At 51.6% G+C, this 15,046-nt stretch overlaps 1 protein-coding gene across 1 annotated transcript; it reads left to right on the top strand.

The window, feature by feature from the left end:
- The first annotated feature begins 1,487 nt into the window (after positions 1 to 1,487).
- Positions 1,488 to 14,294, top strand: TBC1D21 (TBC1 domain family member 21). Its single transcript, XM_067305804.1, has 11 exons — positions 1,488 to 1,565; positions 2,367 to 2,474; positions 3,715 to 3,818; positions 4,372 to 4,466; positions 5,809 to 5,919; positions 6,306 to 6,406; positions 7,230 to 7,326; positions 8,105 to 8,205; positions 10,502 to 10,618; positions 11,630 to 11,719; positions 14,127 to 14,294. Exons 1-11 carry the CDS (start codon positions 1,488 to 1,490, stop codon positions 14,292 to 14,294), a joined length of 1,170 nt encoding a protein of 389 aa, XP_067161905.1.
- Positions 14,295 to 15,046: the final 752 nt, after the last annotated feature.

The following is a 15,046-nucleotide window of genomic DNA, read 5'->3' as shown; positions in this document are numbered from 1 at the left end:
AAGCCCAAATGCGTATGTGCAGGGTGACAGAAATATACCCTGAAGGTGTATCAGAGACAGGATCTGAGAGGTCAGTAGGTTGTGATTTACCACGGAGCTTCCGGGCAAGCACTGGCTTCGCTGGTGTAGCCTGGTGCTGTGACGATGTTCCAGTTTAGGTCCTTCAGGCTGAGTCTTCTGGCTCTGTAGTGCACCTTGGCCTGGCTCATCTGGAGCCAGCCTGGGTTTTCTGCACCATGTTTCTCCTGTGCCCCTAGTCCCAAGGTGAGCAGAACTGTCGCAAGTGTGTCAGTAACTGGGACATGGTCTGTTTTCTCCTGGAGGGTGGAGAGTTGATAGCGGATGACTAAACAAACGTGAGAATGGCTGTTGGAATCAGACCAGATAGCCTTGTCTCCAAGAGCAGCTGCAAGTGGTTTCTTGTGATGGTAATACTTTGGCCAATATGCTCTTCCTGTGTCTGGTAGCTGTAGCGAGAGCTACCAGACCTGTTGGTTCTTGTTGGGACTTCTGTGCAGAAGCAGCAGGTGGGATCAAAGAATATGCAGATTAAAAAATAATAATAATAATAACAAACCCACCCTTTTGTAAGCAGAACCAAAGAGGGAGCAGAAACACAGGGCATGCAGATCTGAAAAGGCACCTATATTCTAAAGGCCGACCCTTTGCTCATGATGCCTACACTTGTGGACTTGAAGGTCTCGGACACTGTCAGCAGCTGGTGGCTGGAGCAAGGAGGCTGTTGGCTCTTTGTGGGGACCAAGGGGCTTGGAAGGGAGCTTAGGGGCATCCTCTTCCTACAAAATAATTTGAAAATACCAGGTGCATGTGCATTAGAGGCAAATCTGCATACTTTTGGGGAGTGACTATAAGTGCAGCTCTCAAATGTCATTCAGTGTAATGCTGTTAATGCTCTCCAGCCTGGCATTTGTGTCAGTGCCCAGAGCTGGCAAGTCCACCAGAGGCAGGAAAATCCACTCTCATTTCCCTTCAGTTTGTTGCCAGGTTTAAAAAAGAAGTCAGCTTCTCTGCTCCCTCTCTGTTGAAAGAGTTGGGCATCAGTATTGATGGCATGTTTCCTGAGCATCGCTGCCTGGATAGTCGTTTCTCCACGGATTGTCTTTTGACCTGCGGAGGCACATTATTAATTGTTTGTTTGTTCTGCTGGATGCAGAACTTTCTGATTTTAATAACGTTTGCTCTCCTTGCCTGTTCTGCTGATTTTCCTTCTCTTAATTTCTCCTCTCTGGTTGTTTCTAATTAGCAGTGCTAACCTGCACCATACTTGCCTTTCATCCTTTGCTAGAAGTAGGCTTGGACTGGAATTAAATGGAACAGTGTAGGCTTGGGTCTGTGTTTTCCCACAATGGGAGTTAGGGTACAGAGGCGAGAGGAATTAAGAGTTGAAGGCAAACAGGTTGCTGATGTGGTTTACAAGCCTCAGGGTGGTGTTAACCCAGGCAGCAATTAGGAATCTAAAGAAAGGGATGCAGCTGCAGGGGATACAAGGGCCAGAGGAGGAGGAGGAGGAGGAAGAGGGGAAGCACAAGCCACTTGCCTTCCAGGTTGGATCTCTGAGAGTGAAGGGACCTGAATGCTGCCAGCTTAGAAAGAAAAGGTGGAACAAGCAAGCCTGGGACATGCGGGCAGCAGGGGATGCGTATGCTGGGGAGATGCTTCATGGCAGACCATGAGTAGTTATCACAGTGCCAAAAGCCACTCTCGGGAGGCCTGGGCACTGAAGCAGAAATGCTTGAATTGAAGGTGCAATGGTAGCACGGGTAGCTGCATCCTCCCTTCCCCACGCTATGAGGGATGGGACACCCTGCGGCTGCACGGTAGGGAGCTGTTGGGGGGCAGCGGAGGGTGGTGAGTGTTCAAACGCTGCTCGGTGGACAAAGCCGACATTGAGAATGAAGACCTGGCCTCATGTGTCATGATCTGTGAGGTGTCATGCTGGCTAGCTTGGAAAGGTTTGAAGGTAGGACTTCCAGACCTGAGCCGCAATGCCTTGTGCTAAAGAGCCTCTGCTCTGCATTTACCAGCTGTCGGAGTCTCAGTCCCTGCACAGCAGAAACCTTGCAATAACCCACATTAGTGGCTCACGCCTATGCTTCTTGAGCTGAAGAAAGCATTTGCATTGCTCCAGCCACAGCAGCCAGCTGGGAACCCATTTGGGTCTTGTAAACAGAGTCAAGGAGCGACCGTAAACCTGTGTTTAGGGTTGCATTGCCTAAAATATGTAAGTGTACTTCCGATAACGTTCTTTTACCCTGCTTGGAGGTGGCTTGTGCAGCTGAGCAGCTTCTTCTCTCCTGTTTTCTCCTCCTCACCCGACTAACCCCCATCTCTCTTCCTGCCTCTAGGAAACCAAGAAGCTGCCCATCAACCAGAATGAATGGGAAGGCTATTTTGATGAGAGCGGCCACCTGGTGAAATCTTGGGTTTTTATTTCATCCATCATCCTTGACAGGGTGAGGAGATAGATCTGAAACAAAGACGGTGATGAGGAGAGGAAAGTAATGTGTGTTATCCTCTCACCTCGGAGAGTCCAGGTCCAGACTGGGATGCAGGTCTTTACTAGGTAGCACAGGGAGACAAGCAGGGACCTTTGAGCCACCTTCGTTTTTCTCTCAGCACAATGCCCCAGTGGTCCCCACTGGTGGGAGCCAGCGGTCACTTGTGGCTGTTGAGGGGAAAGGCTCCAGGAAACTGCTAACGCTCCTGGGAGCAGCAAAGGGCTGTGAAATGCTTCTGACCTCCAGGAGTGTTCCCAGCCTCAGAGCAGGGCAGGTTCGCCTGGGGAGGCAGCTGAAGGGTTAACGATCCCTGGAAAGGTGGCTTCCCCCCCCCCCCCCGTTTTTGTAGGATATATAAGTTGTTGATCAAATAGCATCCCTCTGCCTAGCGATGCTGCACACTTATCCTCATTTGGCATTGCTTGCTTGCTTGCTTTCTTGTTGCTGCTTCTTTTCTTGCAGTTTACAAATTAGTCAGCTTTGCCCAGTGAGGAAGAATTGATTTTTATCACAAAACACTTTTTTTAAGCCTCTAAAAAAAGCTTTTCATTTCCATGAAAGGAGCCAGGAGAGCTTAGAGATGAACACAGACAACCTGTCACACTTTTCGAGAGCTGTGAAAACACCCTGGTTCCCCGTTGCCTGTGCTGGCAGTGAGAAATTTTACTGTTGCGCTTAAACGCAGCCACTTTGGTCTTGAATTGACCCCTGTGGAAAGAGTTGGGGCTGAGTGTGGTTCAGGTGAGCTGGGATAACTTCTGGGCAGGTCAGGCCTTGCCCACTCGTGACATGATGCCTGGCTGGGGTGGGGACACTGTGGACAGGCAGGACCAGTGCGTCACCTCCAGAGAGGTTTTGGTGAGGGCTGGTTGGGAAAATGCTATTTGCTGTGTGGTGGAAAGTTGTGGTTTGTTTTGAACCTTTCTGTTTTGGAACATCTTGGTGAAAATGCTTCTGAAATTATAACCGAGATAGGAACAACTTTGTTTAAAAACGTATTGCAGGCGTTTTCTGTTGAAAAATTTATTGTTTGTGGGGAAGCCTTCCTGAAAACCCCAAATAGTGACTGTTCACCAGTTTGTTTTTAAGTGAAATGGCAACCTGGAAACCCTTTAACCACAATGAGAAGTTTCCTACTAATAAAATAGGAAAACCTGAAAGCACCCTCCCGAGCCGCCCGTGCTGTCGTCCCCAGGGCCTGGACCTGTCCGTGAGGTCAGAAGCATGGAAGTTCCTCACCGGGTACTACCCGTGGAGCAGCTCGCGAGATGAGAGGCTCATGGTTGAAGGCATGAGGAGGTACGTCTGGCTGTCTTCCTGGCTGCCCGCCTTCATTAGCTGTTGGGTGGGGAGAGCTTCTTTCACATGCAGGTAATTTTCTATTGAAACTTCTGGCACCTTACGAATGGGTGCCAACCTCTCCGAGGTGTCTGTCCTTCACCTCAAGTTTGGCTGGAGGCAGATGTTCGGAGACCAAGTTGCTCTCTTGGTGTGGAAAGTGCCTTCGCTTCCTGGGCCTTTCCTGGCCTTTCAGCAGCCGGGGCAGAGTCCCCAGAGCCTTGGGGGCAGATGCTATTATTTTAGCCCTTCCCTTTTATGCTTTTCCCACTCTGTTCTTAGAGGCTGGTGTTCGGAGACCTTTTTCCTCTGCTGCTGATGCCAGGCATTTTGGGGTAACAGTGGGAGCCAGTGCAGCTTTGGGACCCACTGGTCCTTCCCAATCCAGTAAAGCTTACTGCAAAGCTTTACCGCAGCGGGTTTTGCTGTGTGCCAAATGCCCAGGGAAATTCCTGGATGGTTGGGCAATGGCCATGTCTCCTGTGGTGGGCAGCCATGCATCCCCTTCTTGCAGGAAGAATTATGAGTCCTTGGCGAAGATGTACAGCAAGATACAGCCCTTGCTGGAGATGGAGCACAGGGGTTTCTCTCAAGTCCGCAGATTCATCAGTAAGTGCTTGGTTACTTGTGCCCTGTGTGAGCACCAACGCTTGTGCAACTGCGTGGTCTTCAGGCAAACTATAGGTGCTGGATTTCTACCTGGTTTGAGCTAGCTGGGATGAGTTCCTGGGCCATGCCATGGTGGCGGGACACAGTGGGAGGGAGCCTGGGGTGCAGGTGGCTCTGCCTTTGGAAGGAGGCACAGGGCTGCAAACCTGCTCCCTAGTACCCGCTTGCAGCTGGCCGGTGCAGGCAGACATGCTCGCCCTGTGTCTGGCGCAGCTCCAACACACATCATTATATTTCTGAATACCTAAAATTCCCCACAGCCGTTCCAATTTGTGACATTTTTCTACCTCTTTTCTCCTCCTGAGTCGCCGTATTTGACTGCTAGAGCTGGCACCTGCTACAACACTGCCTGGAGCCATCAGCTTTTCAGTGATGGGTCAAGTGACCCAGAGAGAGAGAATTATATATAGAAAGACAGGAGATAGAGATGTCATTAGAGAGAGGCTGGGAGTCTGGAGAGCACCTCCAGGCCCATTTTTTGTGGATGAAAGGAGCTTACTTCAGTGAATAGCATTATTATATTCAGATTCCCATTTAGGTTTCTCCAAGTTGTACAACAAAAGGAATATTAAATGATATTGCAAAATTTATGTTACAAATCAATGTAACCTGCATAAATCAACCCAGCAGAGGCAAGAAGGCAGGGTTTGTGGGGGGGTTTTTTTCCTTTGTTAAATGTCTTGCTGAGATTAAGTTGCTTCTTTAGAAATGAAAGATGCTACATCCAGCTGGAGAAGACCTTAGAAAAATGTAATTCCTTCAACCAAATACAACTCTTTGCTCCTTTCCTTTTTTTTCCCCCCCACCGTGATTGGGTGAAGAAGAAATCACTGTCCATCTTTCTGTACAAAGTGGTCTGCTTAAAGAGCTGTTATGAGATTACCCAAGTTTTTCAGAGCTAAAACTTTTCATGTATGCAGACAAACACGTAGGCAAAACTTTGGGGTAGAAGGGAAGAAGCAGGGTGACAGGATTCTTGGACCAGGAAGAAATCTGTGGTGAAAATCAGAGCAAGGAAGTTGTCTCGGAGCCCTCTTGAGGGTTCTCGACCAGGTAAGGATATCACCTTTGAACAAAGAGGTCACTTTTGAACAACTCTAGATTGCAAAAATGACTGTACCAGCTCAAAGTCCAGTGGCCCAACTCTGTCCGGAACACTTATTTTGCCTGTGAAGTTTTCTGCAAGGCTTTTATGCATGCAGAACTGATGGTGTGAAGCAGCCTGGTATAAATGTTTTGCTCCAAATGTGAAACTCGGGTGGCCATTTCTCCCTTCCCCCAGACTCAGACCTGCAGAGACTGTACACAAGAGATGCCCAAGGCCAAACCAGGGTGGACAAGAAGCAGATGGAAAAAATCCTCTTACTAAGCTACGTGTGCAACATGGAGGCTGGTGAGCATGTGAGGAGCAGCTCTTGTGCGACCCCAGAGAGGCTTTTCCAGGAGAAGGAAAAGCCCCAGCTGAATTCAGGCCCTGCGATGAGTTAGCAAAGGGATGCTGTGCTGGCCCTGCCTGAGCCCATGGAGGGATGTTCTCCATCCCGCTCTCCTCTGGGCTTCTGGGGGTTCCCCTTGCCTTTCTTTTCTTTTGTTCCACGTAACCCATTCCTGCCTGGACTCTGTCCTTGCAACTGTCCTGCTGCGCTCTGCCTGACCTCTCAGCCCCCCTGGTCTTGTCATGACCGCCTGGTGCTCCCTGAGCATGTGGCTGGCAGCGCTGATCTCAGTCTCTGCTGGTGGGTATATGTGAGTGCACCTGTGTGTCCTCTTTCCTGGCAGAGTACCAGCAAGGCTTTTGCGAGATGCTCCTGCTCTTCCATCTTCTAGCTGAGCAGGAACATGAGATCTACTGTCTCTTCCAGTTCTTCCTCCAGAAAACAGTAAGTTTCTGGGTGCTTCTTGCCTGAGTGAAGCCCCGCACCGGAGCTGACACTTTCAGGGCAAAGCAGCCGCCCATAGCCTCCAGCCTTCAAATTCACCTCTGCAACCCCACCAGGCACGATGCCTTCCCCCTGCCACCTTGGAGTGACCACTGGTTTGGGCTGATCCTCTTTGTCCTTGCCACGTCAGACCCAGGAGTCAGGCCAAGGCTGAGGGGGTGTTAGTGGGGATGGCACCGTGGTGAGGTTGCAGAGGACAGTTCAGCAAAGTCCAGCTGAGGGAAAACACCCCTGCTGACTCTGGAGAGAGGCAGGCAGGACCTTTGTGGGAGGTTTCTGAGTTTTGTAGCTGCATAAGCCCCCAGGCAAGCTCCCATCAGTGCCAGCATCTGCTGCCTGCCCTGAAAGACAATCCGCTCAGCATCACCATGTGTCTTCGGGCAGCGGGCAGGCAGAGACCATATCCAGAGGCTGCTTAGCATAAGGCAGATCAGCTCTCCCGTAGGGGAATGGAGGGACACATGCCATTGATCACATTATCTGTGTGCACTGTGTGTCGGGAGGGTAACAGCCTGCCGCTGTCCCTGACTGTTGGAAGTGGGCATTGCTTAATCAGTAGCACCCTGTGCTGTAATATTAGCTGGGCTTGGATTCAAACTCTGCTGATGATCTCTGCAGGGACTGGAGCCATAGTAATGGGGCCAAATCCTCAATTAGGAGGCCTTTGGACTTATGAGACAGGTGAAGCTGGCTTTGCAGCTCTAGACAAGTTGGGCCATCTGATCTTCCCCTGCTCTGTGTTCCTGCTTTCTGTGTCCCCCAGGAGCACAGCTGTGTGATGAACATAGGTGTGGGGAAGAACTTGATCATGCTGAAGGCGTTGATTGCATTTATGGATCCCACCTTTGCAAAACACCTGGGTAAGTCCCAAGTCTCTTCCCTGTCCCCCCCCAGCCCAGACAAGATGCTCCCATAGGCCAGAAGGCATCATTTAGAGAGGATGCCAGCAAAGGAAGGTAAATATTTGCACAGAGATCGGTTTTACCTACACCTGCTGAATATGCTGAGGATGTAGGTCAGGGACACTGAGCAGAGGTTACGTGTCTTGTATCTCCTGAGACAACTGCCTGGGAGCAATTTGAAAGACCTTAGCCCTTTGCACTCACTTTTCTGAATTTATCTCCCTTTATTCTGTGAATTGCATGAAGATGGAGCTGAGGCTGCAGCCTTCGAGCATCTCCTCAAGCTCTTCCTCTGCTGAAATGTCCTTCCGTTGGAAAGGGTGGGTCAGGCCTTCTCACAGTCATGCTGATGCTGCTTTGGTGGAAAATGTCCCCTCTCCTCCAGGCTTCAGCACAGCCTTTCCACCAGTCCCAGTGCCTTCCCCAGTTTAACATGGGGCACATCTCTGTTAGTGCCGACAGAGCCAAGCCTGTGCAATCCCAGGTCGGCAGTGTGGGAGTACAGGGCGCAGAGCCAGTCGAGGCAGGGAAAGCCAGGAAGCCCAGGTGATGATATGGTCTCGCTGCATCCAACCAGGAACAAACGTTGACAGATGCATCTTGCAGCCTAAGCAACAACCAGCTGAAGAAACCCAGCCTGGCAATGTGCTCCCTGCCCCATGTCTTGCGACCACTTCTTTTTGCCTTTAAAATCCAGCCTAGTTTCTGATCAGAGTTTGGTCTTCTCATATTTCAGAAGGAAAAGGCACACAAGTTATTCAGTCACTGTTCCCCTGGTTTTGCTTCTCCTTCCAGCGAGTGTTCAAATCCTTCTATGATGTCTGGAGGATCTGGGAGGTGAGCGCTTTTTAATGAAAAATGTCTGCTTCTTTTGGGGTTTTGGAAAAGTAGACATACCCCCAAACCAAATCACTCCCACATAGGCTGCTTCTGCGATGGCTGGTATGTTGCTGGTCACTTGTCCCTTGTCCTACTGTACGGTGTCCCCCTGGGCACAGGCTGCTCATGCTGCGCCGTGTCCGCAGTGGGAGAGAGCGGTGCGTCACAGGTCTGGTGTCCCACCACCACTCCCGGAGACAGTGTGCTGAACAAGATAGGGCTGAGTCTTGGGTGACTTTAGGCTTCCAATGGGCTCAGTGGCGAGGTTCAGATATTTGGGGTACACCTGGGACAATGAGGATTGTTGTGATTCATGTAGTGTTTTGGCCAAGTGTGTCGTCCTTAACAGATAATAACCACTGTATCCAGACCCTTCAAAGGTATAAAGTGTCTAATTTCCTATTCCTACCAGAGGATCTTGATGGGCCTGGGGCTTTGGTTGAGATTGTAACCCTTAAATGCCTTTTAATTCAAATTTAGGTGGACTTTAGCTCCCATAACCCCAAAGAGTTGTTGCGACCACCTTCCTCAACCATATCTCAGAGCATCTACAGTCAACCAGTGCTTTCTTTTCTGAATGTATGATAAAGATCCTGCTCTTAATCATCCTCCTGGGGTCAGGAGCATGTCTTTGAGTGTGGCAGTACCTTGTTCAGGTGGCCAGATTTGCCCCTATTCCCCAGGACAGTTATTCCTAGAGCTCCCAGCGGTTTACAAAGCAGGCACCAGCCCAAATGGGGAAACCGCAGCACTGTCACCAAGCCCTCCAGCAAGATCTCCTGAGCCCTGGTGCAGTGCTCTTCGCCAGCCCGAACAGCTTTGTTGTGGGCTGTGGGGAAGTGCAGACTGTACCCCTACGGAGCTGGCCCTGGCAGTGTCCTCATCTAGCCGTAGTTCTGGCATCCGCAGCGGGACTCCAGGAAGGAGAGAGGCTGCCAGAGCAGCAGGATTCCTCGCCCTCCCCGCACAAGCTTCTCTCTTTGCATCTCATTTCTCAGGCCCGCTCCCTGGTGGCTTTGATTATCTCAATTAATATTTGCACAGACTCTGTCTCCGCGCTCGCCCCTCTTGATGAAGTCTGTGCGGCAAGTGTTTGTTCTAATTATTCTCCGCCTGGGCAGCGGGAGCTCGGGGCTGCGGGAGCCCTGCCTGGGGCAGGGAGGAAGCAGAGGAACCCTGGAGACGAGAGCAGGTCTTTGAAGCAGGCTGCAAACTGCCTTTGCCACAGAGCCGCAGGGTGGGCTACATTCGCCAGCATAGCCTGGCTGGTCCCAGGTCTGTTTTGAGGGTGTCCACGTGTAGGCTTATTCAGAGAGCGATTCTGATGTGCATTCACTTAAAATATCTCTGCCTCAGTACTTTTTCCTGCTTCTTCTGCCTCCCTGGCTGGGGAAGGCTCTTACACAGAGCTAGCTGGGTCAGGCTTTCCATTTAGATGTAAATTGAGTTCTGTAAAACACTTGGTGTGCAGCTAGGGCAGCTCTGGGCTTTTCAGGGCTCCAGGAGCCCTTCTTCTTCAGGGTCTGTGTTTAAGCATCTTGGAGCATAGAGGGTTCCACAGGAGAAAAAACAAACAAAAAACCAACAAACAAAAAACCCACAAATGCCCTCATCTGACAGGAAGATTAATCGTGGAACTCCTTGCTACAGGATTTTGAGGATGCTAAAAGTTTGCAGGGTTCAGAGGGAAACTGGACAAGCTGATGGGAGAGACACCTCTTCAGAGGCATCGGTGGCTCAGGAAGTCCTTGTAGATTGTTGGTAACTAGGCGAGTATCGGGGCAAATATTGCTCATGCCTGCCCTGGTTGGTACTCTTCCCCGCACACCCGCTTTCAGTGAACCTCAGAAACAGAGTATAGGGCTACATGGACCTTCAGGTTTGTTTGCTACAGCTGCTCCTATGTCCTTATGGCCAAGGGGCCCCCTGGACATGTCACCCATTCTGGGGTCCCAAGTGTAAAGGGTTTGACCTGTCCGACCAGCTGCGACCTTCCCTCGGACCATTGCAACCTCTCCTGGACTTGCAACAACAGTAACTTCCTCCCCCAGCACCCAGGGACCCCCCTCCCTGCATCTGGGGTCCTTTGAGTCCAAATTGCCAGGAGGAACATCAAGGTTGTTATTTTTACAGCCCATCAGGGAGCTCAATTCTTAGTATGAGAGGCTCTGGTTATCCCGGCTTGGAGATTTTGCCTGCAGGCTTCCCTGATGTTTTCTTCCCCACCCGCCTCTCCCATCTGTTTCCCCTCAAGGTTTTCCTGATAGGGAAGCCCTGCCGAAATTTCCAAGTGATTGTGGCCTATACGCTGCTGCAGACGGTGAGAGACCAGATCCTGCGGGAGAACGTGGGTGGAGATGACATCCTGATGGTGAGCGGGGTGTGGGGCGCCCGCTGCAGAGCGCGCACCGCCGTCCCTCTGCCCTGCGAGGGGAAGGGCATCCCGTCCCGCTGCACCGCTGCTCTCTGGGGGCGTACCCGGTCCCTGAGCCGCTGGCGCTTGGGGGGAGCTGCTTATTGGCCTCAATGGCAGCCAAAATGGTGAAACAGGGAAAGCGGCTTGAAAGGAAAAATACTCAAATTTGATCGCAAATGGGGACAAGAACTTATTTGGGATCATGAAGTAGAGGGAGCAGGCTGTCTCTGGTTCCCAGCTTTCCTTCTCCCAGCTTCTCTTCCCCGTTTAGCCCTGTGCTGCCGGGCTGCTGCCCTGGCATTGCTGCACCCAGCAGCGAGAGGCTGGGAGGCGAAAGCCCCAGGGTGGTGGGGCGAGCCAGGCACCCCGGGCTGGCTTGTGGTGCAGGTAGGCAGGGGCTGACGGAAGGCATCTCTCACAGCTCCAGGTCCAGCCTTTGCACACCCAGCCTCCAAGCAGAGTGTTTCAGTAATCTAGCATGCCTGTAAAAATGACTTTATTTTCCTGAGAGAAGAGTGAGAAAATCCAGGAGAATGGGTGGCTGGGTATTTTAAGATTTTAAGTACTGGGAAGGGGAAAGTACTTTGACAAGGAAAAGGAGGCTCTGGTCTCTAACAACGATTAGTTAGATAGAAGTACGCAAAGGGAACCCTGGGAATCGGCTGTGGGCAGTTATGCCTCCCTCTCCCTTGCAAAGCACCAGATCAGGACAAGGAAAGGGAAACCCAGGTTTTCTGAGTCCTGTGCTTGGGCCTCGCTGTGGTTAAGGAGAGGAAATGCAAGGGGAGAAGCAACAAGGGGAGAACATGTAGAGATGCTCAGAAAAGAGGAAGAGAATCGGACTGAAAATCAAACGTGAAACCTGGGACTCCCATCCTCCATCCCTCTCTGATAGCTCCTACCCTGACCAGAAGCTGAGCAGATACATGAGACCTCTGATTTTTCTCCATCTCTTCCCCTGGCCAGCTCTGCGGGAACCTTGTAGACCTGGATGCTGACCAGCTGATCTCCGAAGCCTGCTCCACCTACGACCGCCTCCTGGAACATGCAGACAAGGTGAGGGGCAGGGCCTCCCCAGGGAGGCAGCTGGGGACGGCCCTTGCAGGGCTGAAGGGAAAAGGCCATCGTGTCATGGTTTCAACCGATCTTCCTCAGGTGCCGGCTGCACTGATGGAGTTCTTCACCCAGGCAAGGAAATAGAAGCAGGAGGCAAGCTGGTTGGGTTGTAATAAACACATGCATGCGAGCTGGTGTGGTTTGATGGGGCAGAAGAGGGAAAAGGGAGTTTATCCTGGCTTTTTGTGCTCTGCTGTTGATATACACTGGTCAGGAGACTGGATCTGAGCTCATAGCACAGAGTGGTTTGTATGGATCTTGTGGCCAAGACTGAACTCCCTGGCCCGTAAGCACCCAGCTTTGATCCTGCTGTCCTGTTCCAGCCTCGACCAACCTGGTAACATCCCAGCCTGAGGCAGGGCATCATTCCCACCTGCAGCATTAGTAGTGGGATGAAAGAAGAAAAGCAGAAAGGCAAAGGGTCCATCTGGAGACAAGAGCCTCCCAACTCCTCCTCCTTCCTGGCAGGGCCCAGGCAGAAGGGCAGTCCTTCCCAGGGCAGATGTGAAACCACCTGATCTCCAGTCATTCAGAGTGGGGGATCTGGGTATGTTTTAAGGCTAGCTGGCACCTGCTCAGATCATGTTAATGTCCCAGCTTCTGCAGGACCTGTGTTAATGAAGCCCCGAGGCTGACATCAGATATCTCATCTTTCAGCATGGGACAGCCCATGGCTTGCTCATGTGCCACTGGTTTGATGAACTAGACTGTGCTGGGGGAAGGCACCAATTTGGCCATGGGTGTGGAAATCGTTATCCAGTGGGGCTCCTTGGATGGACCCTGTGAGTGGGCACCTAGGCCCTGCTTGTAGGCCCATCTCCAGCCTAGCTCCAGCACATCAACGAGGCTTCAGCTCTGTGCAGCGAATGAGAGAGGTATGGGGCTGGCTGCAGGGGAGGAGGAAGAAAGCACCAGCTGTGCGTGTGCTTCGGAGACTTGACAGATCTGTGGCGAAGAGGGGATGCAGAAGGCAAACACCTCCCTGCAATGCACCTTCTCTCTGCCTTGGCCTCCTCCCTCCCTCAGTTGCTTCGCTTTCAACTGGAAAGAGCCAGGAGGGCCAATATTCCCTGGTGCCTGGCTAGTTAAGGACAAAATAAACAAGCACGGGGAGGAAAACTGTGACTGAAGTGGAGCATGGCTACCCACTGAACTGTGGCGTGTTCAAAGTGACCTTGACAGATGCTGTGGAACCTGCAGGTGACACTCATCAGACATGACAGGGATGGAGTGAGCCGGGAAGAGGCTGTGCGAGGGACTGTGGCAGGACTCAAGATGCTGCGAGAGTCACAGGAGCTTTAAACACATGGTGTGTCCCCTTGATCCTGCAAAATGCATGTCCCTGGAGCACAGACTGCTTACCAGGGGGACTTGGGACCCTGCAGCATTTCCATTATGGACAATTTGGATGCCGTCTTAGATGTATGAAGGAAGACACTGGTCTCAGGAAGGATCTCTGTGTGTCTCTGTTTCCTGGGTGTTTTTGCTCTGCTTGCCTTGACTCTCCTAAACCCCTTCAGGGCTGCTGCCATGCTGCCTGCTGCCTCGGCTGAGGTCACTCCTTGGTCAGGACATCTCTGCTGGTGGCTGTTGGTGGCTCTTAGCTGGTAGCTCTGGCTCCAGAGGAAGAGCCACCCCTGTCCCGGCCCATAGTGGGGAGAGATGCGGTCACCTAACGCCTTCCTCCGCCGGGCTGGCTGCAAAAGCAGGACCTGTAACGCATTGCCTTGGAGGTGCTGATATCTTCCTTTATAATCAAACTGTCTCTGATTTAGGCCGTTTCCCTCATGCCCAGTCTGATCTCTCTCTCCCGGCTCTTGCCTCCCTGACTTGTCCCCACTAAGTAGCCTGTGTCGTGAGATCCTGGGAATTGCCTCCCCGGCGCCTCTGTCTTCTGATCCATCAGGCCATGCTTGCACCAAGGCTCTGGGGCACAGTCAAAGGCCCCCACCATGCCAATAGCTCCAGAGCTGCCAAGAATTGTCACCCCTTTTTTACAGATGAGGAAACTGAGGCAGAGACAACGCAACTTGGGAGCAAGGAAGGATAGTACCTCTGCCTGTGAGCACAGCTTTGGCAAGGTCCTTAGACAGCACCTTGGCCATGAGACAGTTTTCCCTGGATGGAAATCAAATCACCATGTCAGTGGGTTTGAAGGTCCAGGAAGACTCAAACCTCTATGGCTGCTGCCTGGATTGTTACCGAGTGCTGCAGTCGGCACACTTGCGGAGGGAGCATCTCTAGACAGGTGAGTTTTTTATTCTGCTCCTTCCACCCCGAACGCATCTTTTGGCCACCAGACTGATGCAGCCAGCACATCTTTTTTCCACATCGCTTTTTTCCAAAGGGTACCGAGATGATTGCTCTTGGAGTGCTGGCTGTGTATTGTGTCAAAGTCAAAGGTTATACATCACCTGCTGAACAGCAGGAAGCTCTTCAGTCCTTTGCCAAGTTTGGAGACTTTGTCATTTCCCCAGAAAGACAAAAGCCACAGAAGGGCCATAAATCTCAGTGAGGGTTAAAAGAAGGAGAAGAAAGAGACTCCAGCTAGCATGAGGAATTCATTCATTCTCACTCGGGTTGGCAGGTGGAGCAGAAAATCTGCCGATATATTCAAGGCCCTAATAAGTTTCAAAGCGTCCAGTGGATATTAATACAGAGCTGTATCTTACCTTCTCTGCTGAACGGCTTTTATCACTCCAGACACTTTTGCTGACATTGAGCTATTTGTTTTGCAATAGATGCTCCCTGGGCAGGGATCAGGGGAGGCTGAGCTAATGCTGCCTGACATACTTCATTTAGGAGATAAGAAGAGTTGGTGAGAGGGGAAGAAAGTTGGAAAGGACTCCAGGGATGAAAGCCTTCTCATGCCCCTCTGGGAAGGGGAAGCCTGTGAGGACCACAGTGCGAATGTGCGGAGAAGGGAGGGTTTTGTAGGACCCTCCTGAGCCTTGGGGAAAGCCACCAGGAGGCACATGTTGAACAGCACCTGGCTCTGGGTGTCCTAATTCTGCTCGGTTCTCCCCAGACCGAGCCACGGGATGTCTGCTGGGATTATGGTGTTAACCGAAATACAGCTTTCTGCCTGGGGAAAACTGGAGGTGTCTGATAGTCTGTGGCCAGGGGCTGGTCTAGGACTGAATTCAGGGTAAGTATGGCCAGACCCGTGAAGTTTACATGGGGACCTGCTGGGGAAGCGACCACTCAGCCTGTGGTTGACTGAGGCAGGAGGAGGCCCCTGACTCGTCATTGCGGTTCACTGCTAAA

Source organism: Apteryx mantelli, chromosome 15 (assembly GCF_036417845.1).
Source record: "Apteryx mantelli isolate bAptMan1 chromosome 15, bAptMan1.hap1, whole genome shotgun sequence".
In the NCBI taxonomy this organism is placed as follows: domain Eukaryota; kingdom Metazoa; phylum Chordata; class Aves; order Apterygiformes; family Apterygidae; genus Apteryx; species Apteryx mantelli.
The sequence above is the reverse complement of the archived record's forward strand: the minus strand, read 5'-3'. Positions and strand labels throughout refer to the sequence as shown.

What these genes read in the sequence shown, in the direction of transcription:
- TBC1D21 (XM_067305804.1), top strand. Translation starts at nt 1,488, where the DNA reads ATGCAGCTGCAGGGGATACAAGGGCCAGAGGAGGAGGAGGAGGAGGAA. An exon ending in TCAAGTCCGCAGATTCATCA is followed by an intron (nt 4,467 to 5,808) that starts GTAAGTGCTTGG and finishes CCCTTCCCCCAG; the next exon opens with ACTCAGACCTGCAGAGACTG. An exon ending in ATGTCTGGAGGATCTGGGAG is followed by an intron (nt 8,206 to 10,501) that starts GTGAGCGCTTTT and finishes TTTCCCCTCAAG; the next exon opens with GTTTTCCTGATAGGGAAGCC.